The sequence below is a fragment of the Narcine bancroftii genome, chromosome 2 (genome assembly GCF_036971445.1).
Source record: "Narcine bancroftii isolate sNarBan1 chromosome 2, sNarBan1.hap1, whole genome shotgun sequence".
In the NCBI taxonomy this organism is placed as follows: Eukaryota; Metazoa; Chordata; class Chondrichthyes; order Torpediniformes; family Narcinidae; genus Narcine; species Narcine bancroftii.
In genome coordinates, this window is record NC_091470.1 from 286431448 (window position 1) to 286454583 (window position 23136).

The window sequence follows — 23136 nt, forward strand, 5'->3', positions numbered from 1 at the left end:
TATACTTCTCCGGTAAACTGAATTTTTGCAATACTTTGAACAAGTAATTCCATTCTACTCTGTCGAAGGCCTTCTCTGCGTCTAAAGCAACTGCTACTGCCGGTGCTTTATTTCCTTCTACTGCATGAATTAAGTTAATAAATTTACAAATATTGTCTGTTGTGCGTCTTTTTTTGATAAATCCAGTTTGGTCTAAATTTACCATTTTCGGTACCTGTTCTGCTAATCTGTTCGCTAATAGTTTAGCTATTATCTTATAATCTGTGTTTAGCAGAGATATTGGTCTATATGACGCTGGTGAGAGTGGATCTTTCCCTTGTTTTAGTATCACTGTAATTATTGCTGTTTTACATGAATCTGGTAAGTTTTGTGTCTCATCAATCTGGTTGATTACATCCAGGAGGGGCGGTATTATTAGGTCTTTAAATGTTTTGTAGAATTCTATTGGGAGTCCATCCTCTCCTGGTGTCTTATTATTTGGTAATTTTTTTATTATCTCTTGTATTTCTACTGTTCCAAATGGTTCTGTTAATTTATTTTGTTCCTCTATAGATAAAAAAGGAAACATGGGAGAAGTTATGCTCTGGAACGATGAGAAATACAATAAATACGAGGCTGCGTATGATACAATATAATTGGTTACACAGACTATATATTACACCGCAAAAGTTAAATAAATGGGACCCAACAGTATCTGATAGATGTTTTCGATGTAAAAAAGAAAGGGGAACAACAATTCATGCAATCTGGACATGTGAGAGAGTAGAAAAATTTTGGGATGATCTCAATCAGATATTAAATAAAATAACAGAAAACAATATACCAAAGAATCCAGAGATCTTTCTCCTAAGTAACATAAAAAATAAAGAATTTGGAATTGACTTGGAGGATGCACAAAAAAGATTTGTTAAGATAGCCCTAGCTGTAGCAAAAAAATGTATTATGTCAACCTGGAAATTGGAAGATAATTTGAAAATACAACAATGGTATATAGAAATGAATAAATGTATTCCATTAGAAAAAATAACATATAGTTTAAGAAATAATATTGAAATATTCGAACAAGTATGGGAGCCTTACATTAAATACAATAGCGAAAACCTACCGGGAACAAACATTACCTAAGTTGATGGAAGGAGAAGAAAAGAAAAGAATGGACTCAGTAGAATTTCTGGTGTATTTTTGTTGAATGACAACATTGTCTAACTGAATTAATGCAACCTAGATTGTATAACTAAAATGGATGAGGGGGGGGGGATGGGGGGGTGGCTTGGGAGGAGGGAGGGGGGAGGGAGAAAAAGTCACTGTAAATGTGTGGAAAAGAAAAAGTGTATATCATGGCTATTGTGATTTATGGTGTGAAAAATAAAAAATTTAAAAAATAAAAAAAACTGTGAAAAATGTCCAAAAATACCTGCCATTTTTCCCCAGTTGTCCTCCCAGCTAGTGTATCTTTCCATTTTATTTTGGCTAGCTCCTCCCTCATAGCTGCATAATCCCCTTTATTTAACTGCAGTGCAGATGCTTCCGACTTCCTTTCTTTTTCCCTTTCTAATTGCAGCTCAAAAGTAACCATACCATGGTCACTATTCCCTAATGGCTCCCCTACATCGAGGTCACTTATTAACTCTGCGTCACTGCACAGCACCAAGTCCAGAATCGACTTTCCCCCTGGTAGGTTCCTCCACTAGCTGCTCCAAGAAAGTATCTCGTAGACATTCAATAAGCTCAATCTCTTGTGCTCCTGCCCCCGTCTGATTATCCCAGTCCACCTTCATGTTAAAGTCCCCATAACTACTGCATTGCTACCACTTTGACATGCCACTCTTAATTCCTGATTTATACTTCTACTGATATCTAAACTACTTTTCGGAGGCCTGTAAATGACCCCCATTATGGTCCTCATGCCTTTACAATTTGAAAACTTTCCCATGTCCCGGTCCAGACTTGGCATCCTTGGTCCGACTAAACTTTTTACTGGCGACTAGAGTTGGATACACACGGCCCTTATAGCAGCTGGGCTTTTTATTTTACCCCTCATAATAATTCCCTGCCTAATGCCTTGTGTACAGTGTTTAATTCAACGGGCCCTTCGTCAGGTCACTACAACCCAAATGATGTATGCTTCCTGAACTCCATCTGATGATGCTGAGGCTGCAGTTCGTTTACTCACTCGCTGGGAAAAAGACGAAGCTTAAAATAATACTTTCCGATTGAGGTTTTACTAAGCGTAGCTAAAGAAAAATGGCGGATTGTGAGAGATAATGGAATATGGGAAGTTAAGCAATTGCTAAATAGGAATGAATTAGGATTGGGTGAAGGGATAATGGAATAAGGGAAGTCAAGGAAGTGCTAAATAGGAATGAATTATGATGGGTTGAATAAGGGTGGAGTAAGAATGGAGTGTGAGGAAGGGTTAAGCAAGTATAATAGAATAGGGGTCTTATAGCAAGAAGATAGATTTAGCAAGTCCTGGGGGTTGAGATTTATGAATAAGAACAAAGACATTACACTTCCTGGTAAACAAGCTTACACACAAAAAGGCACACAAACTGCACGTAGGCAGAATTACCTAATGCCAAACCAATCCAAGAGGCAGAAGAATGTTAAGGGGGGAGGTACCTCTGTACTGAAATAGAATGTATAAAAAGTTGGGTAAGCCCCAGTATGTGTGTGTGTATTCCCAGGGTAAGGGGAAGCACCCAACTTTGCACTGTTGTAAAATAAATGTTCTTTGTTCTCAATTTTTGTCTCGAGTGAAATCTGTGACGGCACCTCTGCTTCTCACAGTATGAAAACAGAATTTCCAAATGTCACAGAACCAAGTTTTTCTTTCTCATTTCCATTAGCCCAACAAATACTTGTTGGTCCCTTTTTCATTTACCATACTCCTCACCCCTTGTTATCTTGATTATCCATTCTCAATGAGGGCTATAGACCCTTCATCCCAGGTCCATAGAATATTTTAAAGGGGGGGGGTGACACTGACTGAAATAATGTTTTTAATATAAAGTCCGTAGGAGAAATACAGAAGAAACCAACTAAATTTGACTACTTCACAGGGAAGAGGGTCCATAAATTTTGAGCAGAGTTCTAAGGGGGCCATAGGTTGAAAATGGCAAATTAAGGGCAGTGAATCTTACAGCACAGAACAGACCCTTCAGCCTACAATGTTGTACTGCCCTATATGCATCTACTCACATTGAAAACCCTCCATTTTTCTTGCAAGTATGTCCTGAAGAGACTTTTAAATGGCCCTATTGTACAGCCTCCAACACCACCCCTGGCACGGCACTCCAGGCACCCATTACCCAACTCCAAAAAAAAATCCTCCCCTCCCTTCTCCTCCCCTTATGCAGATGACCTTTGGTATTTGCTAACCCAATGAAAAAATGTTGGCCGTCTGTCCATCCCATCTGTGCCTTTCATAATCATGAAGACCTCTATTAAGTCATCTCTCATCCTCCTTCATTCCAAAGTGAAAAGACCTAGCTCTGTTAACCTTGCCTAATACGACAACTACAATCCAGACAACATCCTGGTAAATCTCTTGCACACCCTCTCCAAAGCTTCCACATCCTTCCTGTAATGAGGCAACGAGATCTGAACATAATATTCCAACAGAGGTCTAACCAGAGTTTTATAGACCCACAACATTATCTTGTGGCTCTTGAACTTAATCCCCTGCCAAATGAAGGTCAGAGTAACACAAGCCTTCTTAGCTACGCTATCAAGCTGCACATCATCCTTGAGAAATCTATAGATTGGGATCCCAAGGTTCCTCTGTTCTTTCACACTTAAGAATCCTGCTGTTAACCATGTATGCCACCTCCAAGTTTGACCTTCCAAAATACACAACTTCACACTTATCCAGACTGAATTCCATCTGCCACTTTTCCTCTCCTCTTAATTATGTCTATATCATGTTGTAATCTACCACAATATCAATAACACTTCGAATGTTCATGTCATCTGCAAACTTGCTGACCCATCCTTCCATTTTGTTCAAGTCATTTATACAATCACAAAGACCAGGAGTCCCTGAACAGATACATGTACAACTCCGCTGGTCACTGATCTTTAGGCAGATAGGTTTGTCCCACTAAGATAGGGAAATGAAAAGGGAACAGCGGTTTAGAAAACAGGTGAGGCAGTTAGTTAAGAGGAAGAAGGAAGCATACATTAGATTTAGGAAGCAAAGAACAGGAAAGACTCATGAAAATTTTTTGGAAACTAGGAAGGACTTATGAAAAGAATTAGGAGAACTCGAAGGGGACATGAGAAGGCCTTGACAACAAGGATTAATGAGAACCCCAAGATATTCTATGTTTGTGTGAAGGATGACGAGAGTGAAGGTAGGGCTGCTAAAAGGATAAAGGGGCAACATATGCCTGGAGGCAGAGGAGGTTGGAGAGGTCCTAAAGGAATACTTTGCTTCAGTATTTACCAGAGAAATGGACCTTGGTCAAGGTCAGGTCAGAATAGAACAATCTTATGTGCTGGACCATGTTGAGATTAAGGAAGAGTAAGTTATGGATATTCTTAAAACCATTAGGATTGCTAAGTCCCTGGGACCAGATGAGATATACCCCAGGTTGCTATGGGAAGGTAGGGAAGAGATGCAGGTGCCTTGGTGTGATCTTTGCTTCCTCCTTGTCCATAGGGGAGGTGCCAGAGGATCGGAGAATGGCAAATGTGTCCCCTTGTTTAAAAGAAGTAAAAAGGATTATCCAGAGATAATCAGCTGGCTTTGTGACGGGAAGGTCACGTCGCAAGAGGCGATCAAGTTTTTTGAGGAAGTAACAAAGAAAATTGATGAGTGTAGGGTTGTGGATGTTCATTTTAGTAAGGCATTTGACAACGTCCCCCTGGGAGACTCATTCAGAAAGTCATGGGAGACATGGATTCATGGAACCTTAACAGTGCAGATACAGAATTGGCTTGCCTGTAGAAAGCAGACAGTAGTGGTGGGTGGAAAATATTCTGCCTGGAGGTCAGTGACTAGTGGAGTTTCACAGTTCTGGAACCCCTGCTCTGTGATTTATACAATCACCTAGTTGAAAAAGTAGAAGGTTGGAGGTGTTGTGGATGGTGGTGAAGGCTGCCATAGGTTACAACAGAATATAGGCAGGATGCAGAGTTGAGTGGAAAAGTTGCAAATGGAGTTCAATCTGGGTAAATGTGAGGTGATACATTTTGGTAGGTCAAAATTGAAGGAGAATATATGGTTAATGGTAGAATACTTATCAGTGTGAAAGAACAGGGGGCCTTTTGGCTCCAAGTCCATAGATCTCTTAAGGATCACCGCACACGTTAATAGAACAGTTAAGAAGGTCTATGGTATGCTGGGCTTCATTAATCTGTGGATTGAGTTCAGGAGTTGTGAGGTAATGTTGCAGCTCTGTAGATCTCTGGTGATACCTTACTTAGAATAGCATTCTGGCCACCTCATTACAGAAACGAGGTAGAAGCTATGGAGAGGATACAAAGGAGATTTAGCAGGATGTTGCCTTGGATTGGAAAACGTATCTTAGGCAAAGTTAGCAGAGCTAGGGCTTATCTCTTTGGAGCAAAGAAGGATGAGAGATCATGAGAGGTATAGATAAGGTAGACAGTCAGCAATCTTTTCCAAGTGCAGGAGTAGCAAACACCAGAAGGCATCTGTTGAAAGTGAAGGGAGGAAAGTCTAGGGGAGACATCAGGGGCAAGTTTTTTTAAAAATATAAACACAGTTCTGGTTACCAGAAATGTATTGCCAGGGATGGTGGCTGGAACAATAGGGCATCTAAGAGACTCTTAGACAGGCACATGGATGAAAGAAAAAAAAGAGGGGGTCATGAGGTAGGGAAAGTTTTTTTTTGGTATGGACATATGGGTCAGCTCAATATCATGGGTTGAAGGGCATATACTGTGCTGTTATTTCCTATGGAATACATTCCATCCACTACTACCCTTTGCTTACCACGGGGGACCTTGTTAAATGCCTTAGTAAAATCCATATACTATCGATTTCTTTTGTCAGTTCCTCAAAATATTCATTGAGGCTCCTGAGGAACAACCTACCCCGGAAACCCATGCTGACCATCTCTGAGAAGACTATGTTGCTCTAAACGCTCGTGAATTTTTTCACTATGAATCCTCTTCAATAGTTTGCCAAACACTGGCACGAGATTCTGTCTAATTCAAAGGATTTTCCAATTACATTTTTTCAAAAAAAGGGGACAACATCTGCCATTCTCTAATCCTTTTGTACCCAGGGTGGATGCAAAGATCATTGCCAATGCCCTTGCAATCTCTTCCCTCACTTCTTGTTGTAACCTGGAATGCATCTAATTTGGACCAGGGAACCAATCAATCCATATGTTTTTAAGATGATCCAGCTCTTCTTTCTTATCCTCAAAATGGTCCAGCACATAAGCTGATTTTATACTGACCTCATATTGATCAAGGTCTCTCTCACTGGTGAACACTAAAGCAAAGTATCCATTTAAGACCTCTTCTCCCTCTTCTGCCTCCAGACACATGTTGCCTCCTCTATCCTTAAATGGCTTTGCCTTAAGTCTCATCATCCTTCTACTCTTCATGTATACACAAGATTTTCCTTCATCCTACTTGCCATGACCTTCTCGTGGCCCATTCTGGCTCTCCCAAATCCTATCAATTTCATTCCTGACTACCATATAATGATATAACACTCTTGAGACCTTTCAGTCTTTTGCTTCCCAAACGTGTATGCTTTCTTCTTCCTCTTAACTAGATGTCAACCACAGTTCCCTCATCTTTTGCCCCATCTTTGTGGGACAAACCTAACTAGAACCCCAGATAAGTGGTCCCTAAACATTCTCCACATTACTTCTGTGCTTCTTCCAATGCCTACCTCCCTCCCCCTGAAGGAGATCTGTTCCCAACATACTCTCCCAAATTACTGCCTAATGTCATCATTAGCCCTTTGTCAATTAAACTCTACCATTTTGTCTACTCCTATCCTTGTCCAAAGCTGTGCTAAAGGTCAGCCAACTGTGGTCACTGTCACTGAACTGCTCTTCCATAGAGAGATCAATCACCTGACTAGTTTCACTACGCGGTACAAGATCAAATATGGCCTCTCTTGTTCATAAACTGTGTCAGAAATCCTTCTTGGACACACCTGAAAAATTCTGCTCCATCTATCTCTCTTGCAGCAAGGAGGTGGCAGTCAACATTAGGGAAGCTGAAGTCTCTCATAACTCCCTGTTATTTTTGCACAATTCCAAAATCTGCTCCTCAGTATCCCAAGGGTGTTCAGGGGCCTAGAGACTACTCTCAATAGAATGATTGTTCCCTTACAGTTTCTGACTATCATTCACATGAATCATTAGACAATGCCTCCACATCATCCTCTTTCTAAAGCTGCAATACCATCCCTGATCAATAATGCTACTCCTTCCTCTCTTTTTACCTCCCTTCTTATCCCTTTTAAAACATCCAAGCCCCTGTACCTGGATCAGCCAATCCTATCCTTGTGTCAGCTAAGTCTCTGTAATGCAACAATGTCCTAATCCCACATATTGATTTCATCTCCCTTGTTCCCAAAACCTTCTTGCATTGAAGTAAACACATTTCAGTTGTTCCAACTGACTAAGTATATGCTTCTTCCACTGCCTATCCTTCTGCACAATCTCACTACACATTGCATGAACCTTTCTACCATCTGCTCCATTCTCTGCCCTATCATTCCGGTTACCATCCCCTTGCCAAACCAGTTTAAACCCTTCCTTGCAGCTCTAGCAAACCTCTCTGCCATGATGTTTGTCCTCTTCTAGTTTATGTGCAACTTTTTGTTAAATATATAAACACATCACATCTTTCCCAGAGAGACTCCAATGATTCAGGAACCTGAAACATTGACCCCTACACATTCATCTGCCATATCATCCTATTCTTACTCGCACTGGCACATGGCACGGGTATTAATACTGACATTATTACATTTGAGGTCCTAGCCTTCAACTTCCTACTGAGCTCCCTGCATTTCTCTCTTCAGGACCTCATCCTTTTGCCTACACATGTCACTGAAATACCACAACTTCTGGCTGCTCACCCCCCTTGTTAATTAAGATGTTTTGTCAGTGAGTTGCATTCCCACCATCTGGTCTGTTCCTCTTTCAGTGCAGTGTTCCCTATTGGTGTTGTAAGTTCCTGCAATTAGTATATTGCCAACATCCAATCTTTGCAGCCAACTTGTAAAGGTACCTACTGCAAAGCAAAAATAAAATTATTTTCCAGCAACATGGTAATCAAGCAAAAAAAATGATTGCTGGAAGAATTCAACTAGTCAAGCAGTGTCTAGAGGCAAAGAGAAAGTTGATGCTTTGGGTTGAGACCCTGAATTCCTGAATTGGGACTGTGGAGGGAAAATTAAATCGAAATTTTTAAATTCAACTTTTAAAATGGTTTTTGCAGTTTGGTAGATGCTGATTCCAGCCATTCAAATTAATGCTGCCCAATTACTCCAAAATTAACCTACAACCCCATACTTTTTTTGAGGGTGGAAGGAAACAGGAGATCCCAAAGGAAACCCATGCAGTCACAGGGAGAACATACAAACTCCTTAACGATAGCAACATATTTGAACCACAACAAATAACATCACACAAAGCAGCTGACATGATTGACATATCTGCCATCCTAAAAATTCATTCATAATGAAACCACAGGCTATCTCAAACATCATCTCCCTACCCCGATGGAGAATAAGGACTGAGGGTGTACTGGATCACCGACATCTGCAAATTCTCTTTAAAATCATACACCATCCTGTCTTGGAAACGTCACTCGTTTTTTATCACACGTCCAAATCCTGAAATTTCTTATCAAACAGCACAGTGGAAGCACCTTTATGAAGACTTTGGCAGTTTAAAACAGTGGCCCTTTATCACCTAACCACCATCCATTGCTTTTGATTGATACCAGTTTCCCGAAAATTCAACGAAGAACAAAATTAAAAGGGTTTAAAAAAAAGTTATTTTCGATGATTTGAGCCTTTGAATTTTGATCTTTTATTGTTCCCTTGCATTCCTTTAGGCCATTAAATAGAAAACTCAGGTTAAAATACACTCTGCTCAATACTACATTTATTAAATGTATTAAAAGTATAGAAGCTTTGTCACCTGAATTTTTATTACAGGTGGCTGTAGATCACAACTTCTGGATCACAGATGACTGGCCTCCCTTCAGTTTGTAGAAAATCGGAGTATCACTTTCCCCACACGTCTCGCCACTTTCAAGTTTTCTACTGCTTCATTGGGACCAGAATGACTTTATAAATGGATGCAAGAATGTTGTGCACAAGAGAATAGGAAACCAGTGAAATCCCAGATGTTAGAACCTGGAGAAAACAATGAGGCTAGAAGGATTCCATGGGTCAGGCAGCATCCACGAAGAGAAATGGAGCCAACGTTCAAAACGGTCAGTTTCATCAGAACCAGCCAAGACCTTATAACTTTGCTCTTTGCTGCAGATTAACAGTCCAGCTGTAAAGAGGCCCCATAGCAGGGGAAAAGGGATACAAATTATCTTAATGCAAACCATGACCATTTCCTTCATACATTTGATAGGCTGCAACCTCCAAGGAATTGTTGCTATTGTCAGAGTTAAAGTCAATGGTTTTTTTTTAAAAAGTTGATCCAGAGTACAAAAGAAAACTAGGCAGAATGCAACTTGCATTGAACAAATCATGATTAGCATAACATTATTACAGCATCAGTGATCAGTGCTTGAATCCAATACGGTCTTTAAGGAGTTTGTACGTTCTCCCCCAGTCTGCGTGGATTTTCTCCCATCTTTCAAACTGTATGAAGGCTATAGGTTAAATAGAGTATTTGGGAAGCACAGCCTTGTGAGCCGAAAGGGCCTGTTACCATGCTGCTTGTCTAAACTTAAATTTAGATAAATCAGATGTACAACCTAGGAGGAGGCAGACATCGAGATTAATCACCAAGTTTCAGTTTATTACAAAACCATAAGTCAGATACAAAAAAACGGTTTGTTTTCTGTGCTGTAGTGTTCTATGTGGATTTAAAGTATGATCATGCAAAATTTATCATCCATCTCATTGCTGTCATTGTTCATTGATCCTTTAATGCCCGTCAAAATGCGGCAAGAAAAGCAAGTTTTCCATCTGCCCAGAATAGAGCAATAGAAAGTAAGCAGTTGGACTTAAGCTTAGTCAGTTGAACTCTCATCTTTGAGTATGTATTACTACCCAGCCTAGACAATCTTAGAATCTGTTCAGGCATCAAGATAATACATTTCACTTCAATTCATATCAAATAGTTACACTTTATTATGCTGCTTTACCTTCTAAAAAATAAATCAAAAATATTTCTGCAAGACAATATAGTTCAAAAAAAAAGGACAAACCTCAACACCAGCAGTGCTGAACAACCCGAGGGAACTTGCCACTGTTACAATGTGTCCATGGTTCATTTCCAGCATCTTGGGAAGAAATGCCTTGGTTGTCTAAAAAAGAAAAGACAAATCAATAGATTCCCCCCAAAAACTGGGCTATGAATTAAATCACCACAAAACGTTCCACTCTTACACACAACTGAAAATTAGAAAAGGTCAAACTGGATGCAACAGCAACAAAGGACAAATGAGGCACACCTTCAACTATCCCCAAATCACATTACTTCTACTTAAACTAATGTTTCTAAAAATCTTCTATTGACAAGCCAGTTCACAGCATGTCTGCATCACCCATCACAGCAAGTGAGACTTGTGCACAAATAGCTCCAGCTAGACACTCAAGATAGCTGTGACAGCTGAATGCCTCATACCCAGGTTCCCCAATGATAAAATTTGATATTTGTGAATTACTGACAGTCAAACATTTAATAAAACAAACACAAATCTGCTGAAGGTTACTTCCCCTCCTGTCACCCCGCCTCTCAATGATGAGATGTCATAATCGGAATGCTGGGAAATTCACTTACCTATTTGAGTCAATGGGGAATTCCCTGGTCTAGTGCAGGCTGAATAGTGGATTTGCTGGCAGACTCACAGAACACCACTAAATCCCATAAACCCCAGAGCCAGGTGGGCAAATTAATTCCCAGGCAATGAAAAGAGAACACTCAAATGTTGTGGAATACACTCAGTTACCCTAAAGGAGAGGCACACAGAGATGCAGAGAGAAAGACAGAGACAGACAGAAGTCAGACATATGAATGGAAATTCTAACAGAAGGCAACAAAATTTCTTCCTACACTGCTCAGAAATGTTCATAGAAAATCAAAATGTGTTCTTAGATTTCCTCTCCTTGCTGCATGAAGCTCATTTTAAGAAACTGCTATTTTGAGTCAGCCTTCATGGTTTCATTGCAAGAAGAGGGAGTCAACTATAAACTAAAATTCAAGTAAAAACACCATTTCATTTGAAATAATACTTTCTTCAAAAATTCAGATGCAACTAAGAGTCGCTGCTAATTCCCATCAGACAACTCATCACCAAGGACAGCCACGGTACTTTGCTTAAAGCTGTTTAGATTGCCACAGCTTTTACAATTTTCAATCGCAACACAGGCATCAGTAATAGAAGCACGATACAGATATAGCCAATTCTATCATTGAAGCTCAATTTCTGGAAACTGCTTGAACTAATCAATGCAAAATTAGAAGGGCACATTCACATCTGCCTCAAAATGCACCATGGTTCATAATAGCATAATCTATAGTTTACAGTCATGGTTGAAAATGGGAATGTGGAGTAGCTTCCTTCCTATAATAAAACAGAGTTTAACTATGAACATAACTTCCCCTAATGATAGTACTTTGGATATTTAATCACTTACTCAGTCTCAGTGCCATTAAGTTAGAAGGAAATATTGAATAGAACAGACAGGACATGTCAAAAATCATTCATCTTAAACTCCTACTCCATTAGTATCTAATTATTTTCATTGATGTTGGTGCTGATCAATTGTATCAAATCAACATTAAACACCTCCAGAGAAAACAGATGCACAAACACTCTAAACAGCTTTGGGGGTGGTGGAAGGGTGGGGGGGGGGGGGGGGGAATCTACAGTTAGGAATGACATATGTGTTTTGCAAGTAATTATACATGTGAAAAAATTCTGAAGATTGAGAACAAGTTTCATGACCTATCAATAATGAGACAAAATTTTATCTGGAACCAAAAAAGCACCACAAAATTGGCAACTGGGTGGAAGAAAACACTGCTGGGATATCTAACTAGTTAACAGTTTGGCAAATGGACAAAAATGGTAAAAATGCCAAGAATTGTATTAACAGACTGTGAGGCAGAGTGACCAATACAGCTTTAATTGCATAAAAAAGGATGCAGGCAGAAGTATCAAATCAAAAGGTACAAAACCTAGCACTTGTATATTACAAGGCAGTCAAATTTACAGGTTATGTTGTAGAATGTCTATTCCCTAATGAAAACACCAGGAAGCTCAGGACTCCCACGCCATAATGCACAAATGTGAAGTCCCACACTTCCTGATCTTGTTCACTGTGGATCTGCCAACTGCTCTCTGCTTTTGGGAGTCCTCATGGGAGCTCAAACTTCCTGGCACAAGTTCAGCAATTTCATTCATGAGAGGAACCACTTGAAGAATGTCAAATTTTAAGTTAGTTTGAATTCATACACTTGCCTCAAATAATTGTTCATTTAATAGCTGAAAACAGATTGAAATTCAAATTTTCCAAAACAGTTGGAGATGATTTGGATAGGGCTTAGTCAGCTGCCAGGATTTAAATCTTCATCCTGCCAACTCTTGCTTTGCTGCAAACTCACCTGAATTACTAATGTGGAACAACAAAACCCAGGGTCTCAAATTCAATAACATCAAACTTTTATAAAGTTTTCACCACTTTCTTCACTGGCATGCTCATTAACATCTAATCTGATAAAATATTGATACAATACATTAACTGTTATGCTCCACTGCTATCTGGAGTGAGCGCTTGCAGGATCACCTTTTACTTTAAGGTTCCAGTATCTGTATTTGGGGATTTGTGCCTCCACAGCACCATGCCATTTTAAATTCAAAATGCTGTGTTGCACAGCAACTGTGACTAGGTTGAAGCTGGCTGGCTTCAAGGGCAATATCATGAGAATTAGATGCAGATTTACAGGGATGTAATTTACAACATTTAGTCAGCTTTTGGAACAAATATTTATCATGACATTTCCCACTTCAAGATTGCAGCTGCATTTTTAAAATTTCTAGTTTTGAGACACAGTATCAACTGTAACATTTGCAATACGTCCCCATCCAAAAATACCCAAATCCTACTGGAATCCAATCTAAAACAAGATAGCTCAGAATTGATGTTGGGTTATTTATGTGGATCAAGTGTGATCAAGATCTCTTCCCCCCACCCCACTGCTTTTTTAAAAAATATACACATACACCTGAGCATGATGACGTTATCACTCGTATACTGTACTGGGGGGAAACCATCCTTAATTTGTATTAAACTATGAAAGCTTCATGTCTCATTGCACTTATGTATTACTAAAGCCATGAATACATAACAGTGGCAACAAAGATAGAAAAGGACCCCTACTTCAGACAGTGGAGGAAAGATGCCAGATTTTCAATGTCGTGGACCCCATAGCCTCAGCCATGGAGAACAAAGGACAGAAGTCTCAAAATGGCAGGAAATATGGAGATAAAGTTTGGAGAATTCATGGAGTCAGAAGAAAACTGGTTTACCTATCTTGAAAGATTTGACCACTACTGTCTAGCCCATAATATTGATGAAACACCACCTATAAACCGAGAGCAATCACTGTTTTTGAGCCTAATAGGCAGTAAAAAAAAAAATTGATCTACTCAAGTCCCTAACACCTGAGAATTTTGGAACAAAATCATATACACAATTGTGTACAACAATAGGGGCACATCTAAGTCCTAAACCACCAGTTATGGCTGACAGATTTTATAAGAGAAAATAAAGAACAGGCAAAACAGTAAGCGATTACTTGGCTGCATTTCTTAAATTAGCAAAACACTGTGATGTTGATCAATTCCTAACCTAGGCGCTATGAGACCGTATAGTGATGGGTTTGGCCAACCACAATACCAAACAGAAGTTATTAAGCATGGATGATGCAACATTTAAAACAGCTGCAGGCTCAGAAATGGCTGATAAAAACTTGGACATTGGCCAACAAGATCTACTAGTTGGGAGATTTTCCCGCCAACAATGCTTCCGCTGCGGGAAATACAACCACAGTCCCAATGATTGCTATTTCAAGAAAGCCCGATGTCATTTATGGGATTAAAAAAAAGAAAGGACACATCAGCCCCAGATGCCGAAGGAAAAAAAAGGAAGAATGGATCAAAGGCAGAAACTAAAACATGGAAAATGCCCATCCAGTGGATGAAAGCCCCAGCACCGACAAACGACAAGTCACTGGAGATTATGTACATTCACAGATTAAATGATAAAAATGTAGCCATCTATATCCAGTTAAAAATCAAAAATGAACCTCTTTGAATGGAGCTGGACATGGGGGCAGTAGTGTCACTAACATCAATGTATTTAAAACAACAACTGATACCCCAGTTTCCCATTAATAAAACCAGTACAATTTTATACAGTCACAGGGGATAAGGTCATGGTGTTTGGAACATGCAATGTGAAAGTACAATATAAAGGAAGTCTACCAAGAAGACTACCCCTCTACATCATGGACACGAAGGGGGCTAGCGCGATTTGGAAGAAACTGGTTATCACACATAGAGTTAGACTGGATCAATAATTAACTTAAGACAGAACTGAAAAAAAATCCTCAAGTAGTTTCAAATGGTTGTCAAAAAAAGCCTCGATAAAATCCAGGGAGTCCAGGCAAAACTGCATCTGAAATAAGGTGTGGAACTGAAGTTCTTTAAGCCCAGACTGGTACCCTTTGCAAAAAACGGAAAGATTGAATTGGAACTCAATAGATTAGAAAACAAGGGAATACTGGAACTTATTCAATACAGTAATTGGACAGCTCCCATCATGCCAGTGCAAAAGGCCAACAGAGAAATCAGAATTTGTGATGATTACAAAGTCACCATTTAATCAGGCTCTGCAGATACCTAAACACCCTATGTCCAAAGCAGAAGAATTAGTCCAGGCCCTGAATGAAGAAAGAAATTCACAAAACTGGATTTAATCACAGGCATACCAACAAATCAAGTTGGACAAAGACTAAAAGAAATACGTGGTAATCAATACTCACTTAGGGTTATTCACCTATACTCAAATACCATACAGAATACCAGCAGGAATACCATACAGAATACCAGCAGGAATACCATACAGAATACCAGCAGGAATACCATACAGAATACCAGCAGCCCTGGCAATATTTCAAGTGACCACGGACAAATTATTACATGGCATCAATTTAGGACGTTACCTCGATGACATCATAATTATAGGTCGGGACAACTCTGGTCATCTATCCAACCTAAAAAAGGTCTTAACCTGAATGCAACAAGCAAACATCTGCTTGCAACAGGAAAAGTGTGTATTAATGGCACCTTCTGTCACATATCTGGGCTTTACCATAAACAGTGAAGGGGTCTGAATGGACACCGCAGGTACTGAAGCTGTGCGCAGAGCACCCTACCCAACAAACCAAGTGGAATTGCATTCATTCCTGGGTTTAGTTAACCATTACTGAAAGCACATTCCAAATATGTCAGCATTCTGCAACCCACAAAATCAATTGTTGAGAAAAGACCAAAAATAGTGCAGGAATGAGAAGACTAGTAACACAGCAGACCGCTTAAAAAAATTCTTAATGTCCAGTGACAATGTTCTTGTCCATTAGTACCCAGGTAAAGTCGTAACTCTTGCGGTGGATGATGCGCCAGTCAAATTATGAATGGTCCTATCACAGGAAACGGAAAGAGAGGAACAACTGGTGGCTTATGCTTCCCAGACTTTCACCAATTATGCCCAGCTGGAAAAAAAAACTCGCCATAATATTTGGTATCAAACGGTTCCACCAATACTTATATGGTAGAAAGTTTACACTGGTAACATACATCAAAACACTCAGTTTGATTCTAGGACCTAAAAAGGGAATACCAGTGCTAGCTGCAACAAGGATTCAAAGGTGGGCCATGCTGCTAGCTCCACATAATTATGATTTGAAACATAAACCAGCAACCCAAAAAAAAACTACGCGGATGCTCCATCTCGCTTACCTCCACCAGAGATGGAGCAGGAAGACAAAATAATTAAATTGACGGTGGAGGCGACAGCTGTTAATCAAGAACAGCTTCATCGTTTACCAACTACAGCAAAGTACGAAAAGAAGCTAATTATCAAGGTTTCTTTATTTCACGTCAAATGGATGGCCCAAGGATGAAATGTTAGAAAAACTAAAACCTTATTGTACAAGGCGCCAGGAAACATCGATTGAGGAAGGTTGTTTATTGTGGGGAACCAGAACAATCATCCCTACAAAATAGCAAACAGCCATATTATCAGATCTCCACAACTACCCAGGAATGGTTTGGATGAAGGCATTGGCATGTATGCATGTCTGGTGACCCTCAAAAGACATTGATAAGGAGATGTAGCATTTGTCAAGATATGCAACCCAAAGCTCCTCAAGCCAAGACTAATCCATGGAAATGGAATAGGATTTATGTTGATTTTGCTGGTCCTTTTATGGGAAAAAACCTCCTTATTGTTGTAGACGCACACTCAAAATGGCCAGTAGTGTCACACGTGAAAGAGAAAAAAGCAAGAGAGACAATTGAAAGACTAACAAGTATATTTGCATCATATAGGTTGCCCATTGAACTAGATTCTGATAATGGTCCACAACTTGCATTGGAGGCTTTTAAAGTATTCCTGCAAGATAACAGTATATGACGCATCAGAACGTTTTGCACAAACTTACAAAAGGGCAATGAGGATTAAGAAACACGTAAATGCATCATGGAACTTCAAAATTGCAGATTTTCTGTTGAGCTATAGAAGCACGTATCACTCTACTACCAAGAGTACACCATCTGAAATGATGTTTGGACATAATCTAAGAACAAGACTTTCTACAGTGCACCTAAACATTGGACATGGAATGGAACAATCAACATCTCCCAGTAAACCAACCATATCTCTTGAAGTGGGAGAACCAGTACTGGTATGAGACTACCAGGATAATAGGGGGCCATGGGAGAGAGGAGTTATCCTTAAGAAATTAGTCCTTGTTCTTAATCCATACTGGTGGGAACTAAAATATGGAAACAGCACACAAACCAATTGAGAATGGTGGATGATCCCATGGCCACACCCATCGTTCATGACCCTAATGAGATTCCAGAACCTACCATCGACATTCCAGAAATACCTCCAGATAGTGAATCTTTTTCTATGTTGACTGCTCAGCCAAGCAGCCCTCAACCAAGCAGTCCTGTAGCTCCACCGAGCAGTCCTACACTATGTGCTACTCAATAGCGCAGTCCTTTTCAAAGTCCCAATTAGTCCACAGTCCTTACCACCAATGGAGGCGTCACTCCTGAAGGCAAAGAGCCCTGAAAAATTGTAAGTACCCCAATGGCTTCATCCTCTCTAAGCCGATTCAAGAGAGAGAGAGACGTCCTCCAGAACAACTGAAGGACTATGTGCAGTAACTGGCCAGGCTATCCACTCATTCTTATGTTATTCTGTAACTGTAATCCTCACCATTTGTCTTGGGGCACCATGTAGTTATCGTAGTTAATTTAAGTATTTCCCATGTTATTTTCACAGACCATTTATTTTGTTTGGGTGGGGGGGTGGTGGAAAGAGGGTTATGTATATATGCCTGCGTGTGTATCACATAATCACACTGAGCATGACAACATTGTCATTCTTATATACCGTACTGGTGGAAAACCATCTTTCACTTGAAACCATCAAAGCAGCTTCACATCTCAGTGTACTTATGTATTAATAAAACCATGAATATATAACATCTGCCCCAAGTTCTCTCATTAACACTGCACTTTTCTACCCATGGCCTACTAATACTGCATCCATGCACATGTGTAAATGGCTTTTAATTGTTGGAAGTGTACCCACTTCCACCACTTCCTCTAGCAGCTCATTCCATATTCCCAAGATCCTTGATGGAAAAAATTTCCCTCACAGATTGCAAGCCACTCCTCCAACCGTTGATGAGCCACCCATAAAAGTCAAACTTGCAACACAACAGATGGCTGCCCCACAGGTCAAATCACTGAGTATCCATGAGGATCAAGTGAGCTTTCATGACTCATTGACGGTGGAGGTCAGCAAATTTGCAGATGATACAAAGGTTGCAGGCACTGCAGATAGAGTGGAAAGTCATCACAAGTTACAACGGGAGATACGGGATGCAGAGTTGGGCAGAGAAGTGGTGGAGTTCAATCCAGATCATGTGAAGTGAAGCACTTTGGAAGGTCAAATATGAAGTCAAGATTCTTAATGTGGCATTCCTTCAGTCAGGTAAAGTTTTTAGAATTTCCATGGATAAAATAACCTGTGATTATAAATTGGGACTGTTAAAATTAATGGATTATTTAAAAAAAATTTAGCAGCTCAAGTTCATTTTGTGCTACTTTTTTTTAAATGAGGAGATTCCTTTCTGGGCTATTATTGGCTTGCACGTGGTAGGAGAGGAGAGGCAGAAGAATTTATTTATAAATGGAATTTTAAATTAATTAAAAGTTAACAAATAACCAATTATCGAAACATGTAATTTATATTTGGGATAAAATTAAACAATTTGTGGGATTAAAAGAGAGATGATACCAAAACAGTTTAATACCCATGACTTTTGGATTAGAATCTTGGATACCTGGTACCAAGATGGTTTCAGGTGCATTGAAAATTGTTATGATCAACAGGGGCAATTTAGGTCTTTTGAGGGACTTAAAAATAAATATAATTTACCCAACACATCTCCAATTGCATTTTTTTTACTGAAAAGTGGGGACAATTAATGGTCCTACTAATGTGCTCACACTTGGAAATTCCAATTTGAAAGGGGAATGCAACCAAATTTATTTCCAATATATTTGCTCTGATCCAAGATCAAAGCCCAAAATCTGGACGACATAGATTGGAATCGGATTTAGACATTGTAATCAATCCACAATGCTGGTCAGATCTGTGTGTAGATAGTATGACTACCTTAATTAATTCTAGATATAGACTGATTCATTTAATTTTCTGCACAAATTATATCTCACACCACAAAAAATGCATAAAAATAAACCAGAATTTTCTGATAGATGTTGGTACCTTTTAACATTCCACCTGGTTATGCATGAAATTAAGACCCTTTTGGATAGAATTAGGGGAAGTGTGGACAAAAATTCTGGGGGTGAACTTCCCTCTAGATCTCGACCCAGAATAGTTTCCTCTGGGAAATTTGGCAGTTATAAAAGTTAACTTCTCCAGAAGTAAAGCTAAATTTATTAAAATTGCATTGTCAATAGTAAGGAAATGTATAGTGGTAACATGGAAATCCAATTCCCTACTTCACATTGATCATTGGAAAATGGAAGTACAAAGCTCTTGAGAAGATTACTTATAGTCTGAGGAATAGATACAGTATGCTGGTTGAAATTTAGCAACCTTAAATTACTTAAATGCCCAGATTGTACAATTTATTTTGATATTTGTCAATTAGTATTCTCCTTATTAGAAATTTAATACTTTTAAAATTATGTGACTGAGATGGTGAACCTTCCTCCTGTTGCTTTTTCTTTTCTATTTTCTTTCTTTTTACCTCTCTCTATCCCTGCTTTTGTCCCCTTTTCCTCCAAATCTGGGGAAGGGGTGCTAGGAGAAGAGGGACTCTCTTTTTAAAAAAAAATTTTTTGACCTTATGAATATTTTTCTATGATTTTATATTCAATGTACCTGTATTATTTTATTACATTGAGTCCTATATTCTGTATTTTCTTAAAACTTAAATAAAATATTCAAAAAAAAGAACAGAGAGATCTGGAGCTCCAGATCCATAGATTTCTCAAGGTTTCCATGCAAGTTGATAGGGTGGTTAAGATGGATGATGTGTTGGTCTTCATTAATTGGGGATCGACTTTAAGAGCTGTGCACTTATTCACATTACTGGCTTTCTCCGATCTGACTAAATATTAAATTTTATGTTACAATTGGTAGAAAGATGTAGATGAAGCACAATGTTAACCCACTTAAATTATCCTTCAAGTTCAGAGACCCCTGCTGCAGCATCAAACACTACTCAGCACCAACCTCCATACAGGAACTAGACTAATAAGCAGCAAGGATGAAGATTAGAGGTATTGTATTTCGCAATGAAGGCTGTTGAACAGGAAAGCCTGCAGATGTTGTGATCATTGATGTCAGTGCTGCCGGAGGCGCTGAAGTCGCAGTGTTGCCACTGATGCAGACCCGCGGGGAGCGAGGGAGTGGAAATGCAGTGCTCCCTTGGAGTCCAGCCACTCAGTCAACTGCCATCGGCTTCGCACATGCTTGGAGTGGCCTATTGAAGGAGCCAACAGTGTTTTTAGTTGAAATCCCTCAACCACAGGTCTGCGCCCAAGATGGCGGCACCAATTAATCGGCAGCAGCCACAAGAGGCTGCAGACTCAGAGGAAGCAGAGGACTGGAGCAGGGCACCAGAGGACAGGCGGATCACGCACGGTCTTAGAGGTAGAAGCAGAGGAGACAACACGCGGCGGCGGTAACCACAGCAGCGGACCAGTGAGGGGGGGGGGCCTCTGTGGCTGAGGGACCAGTGTACGCGGTGGGTTACTGGTGACTCGAGATGAGGAACCCGTGGAAGCTGTGGGCTGCTGGAAAATGCTGTCAGGAGGCTCATGCCAGGCTGCAGACTGCTGGAGATTGGCTCAAACTGTCTAAAGGGGTACAAGGTATCGGAACCAGGATGCGAGGAGGTGTCAATGGCACTGAAGGGTTTCTGAATGTGTCGGAGGTTGGGATCTGGAACTCGGGTGCCAATGGTTTGGACTGGACTCTGTATGGCTGCAGGGGGTTGTGGAAGTGCTGGAGACAAATCTATGGACAGATTCTGGGGTGACTCTTTTGCTTCTCTCTGACTACAAGTTTGACTGTAAGTCTATAAGAGCCAATTGGGCAATTCATGCTGGTGGCGAATCTGTCTACCTTTCAGCAGTCAAAAAGAAATTTCATGTAAAATGGCACTGTTTTATTATTATGACAATGAATTGAACCTTGATTATTGTGCAATACTCATAATGGAGAACCTCAGCAAGTCACAGAACATCTATAGCAGGGGTTCCCAACCTGGGGTACATGTACCCCCAGTGATATATTTGCACTTTTCAGGGGTTACATTTGGTCTGAGAGAATAACCACTACTGTACAATACATGGAGTTGTAATCTAGTCAGATTGCACAATGTTGTGTTTTTTTAATCCTTAATTTTTAGAAGGTACACAGGAACCTATAAAAATGCCCATGGGGTACAGAGGAACAAAAAGGTTGGGAACCCCTGATCTATAGGAAGCAAAGGGTAACTATAGTTTTGAGCTCTTCATCAAAGGGTGAGCAAAAAGCAGCCAGGCACCTGAACAAAAAGGTGGGGAGAAAAGACCAGGGAACAACACCTAATATTCCGTCTGGCCACTCTCTAACAGATGGCTTTAACAAAATGTTATTCAGACACCTTCCCGCCTTTTGCTTTTAACTTGAAGAGCTCGGGCCTGAAACATTGGTTATCCTTTGCTTCCTATAGATGTTGTATGATCTGCTGAGTTTCTCCAGCACTTTTGTATATTGCACTACAATGAAAGCTATAGTCAGGCCAAACTAATCACCAGTTTCAAAAGTACAACTCTGGCCAAGAAAAACAGCAGAGAAGGGAGGCACAAAGGATAAGGTAGATTATACATGAAATACAGAGCTTCCAAAATCTTTAGTGCATCAATGGCATCCATTAGAGGCCAGTGACTCAACTATTATCCAGCGATTTATTCAGACTTGTCCACATCTGAAACTAGAATGTAAAAACTTAGTAGGGAAATCAATTGTACAGATATTACTGCAGAGACATGTCAATCTGATGAGCACAAAGAATACCATCAGGTAATTAAACAAACAATTCTAGAAGCTGTACAAACAACTCAGCAGAAATCAACATAACTAACAAATGTTGGTGTTTCATTATAATTAGGTAGCGAATTCAGAACAAGTTTAAATGTAAAAGATAAAAACTTCATAGTACAGGTGTACTGAAACAAAAGAAATATTGTTAGCATTGATAGCCAAGCTCAAGTGTCACATTTATTCATTAAAATTCTTAAATGATGCTCCGTCATAAAAAGAGAGCCCGAAGGACTCATTATCAAGACTGTCACCGTATCAACAGAACAATGGGACCGTGGGAAAAACTGATTTACTGGTCTAATAAAGGCTTTGTTTTTCCACACTTCTGACAAAGAATGACAGTAAATCACATTGACAAGTGAACTATTAGTCCCTAAGTGACAAATCCACTGTTCTCACCAAAACATGATTGAAGATTGAATCACATCTTTGAGCTAGTTAAACCATTCCACATTCCAGAAATGGATTGCAGAAGACAGCAGAATTTGCATCACATTTTAATATGTGTTGATCGTTTGTCCTAGTTTTTTTTTTTAATTCAAAATTTTTGAGGATCTTTGAATAATGCATCCACACAATTTGCAATTTTTATTTAAAAACATTGAAAAAAGAAATTGTCTATTACATGGCAGTGATAAAATTTGTTGTTGCTGACCATTCATTACTAGCTACAGGGGCTCCCAAGGTTTTGGATTTCCATTCTTCTTTTCCCACCCACCCCCTGAGGCATTTCAAACTCTTAGCAGAAAGTTCAAAATGTGTCCTACATATCCCTCTCACCTTCATCAGGGGCACAAATATCAATGTGGCTCAGCACAGATCAGATGAGCTGAAGGGTCTGTTTCTGTGCTATAATTTTCTATGATTCTGTAGTTCATCCAACCTGATCTACTGCATTCGGTGTGGTCTCCTTTTACATCAGTAAGATAAAAGAAACCTGCACACTCTGGGTTCAAGCTTGAAATTCCAATAGTCAACCATTCCAAGTCCGTGCAGCATTCCCACATACA

General features: G+C 39.8%; 1 protein-coding gene across 1 annotated transcript in view; it reads right to left on the reverse strand.

The window, feature by feature from the left end:
- The window catches only part of LOC138755370 (retinol dehydrogenase 10-like), a 114696-nt gene that overhangs the window by 31085 nt on the left and 60475 nt on the right, over window positions 1-23136 (reverse strand). The window contains exon 2 of the mRNA XM_069921218.1: window positions 10402-10500. Within this exon, the coding sequence (XP_069777319.1) occupies window positions 10402-10500 (99 nt within the window). The remainder of the gene's footprint in view (window positions 1-10401; window positions 10501-23136) is intronic.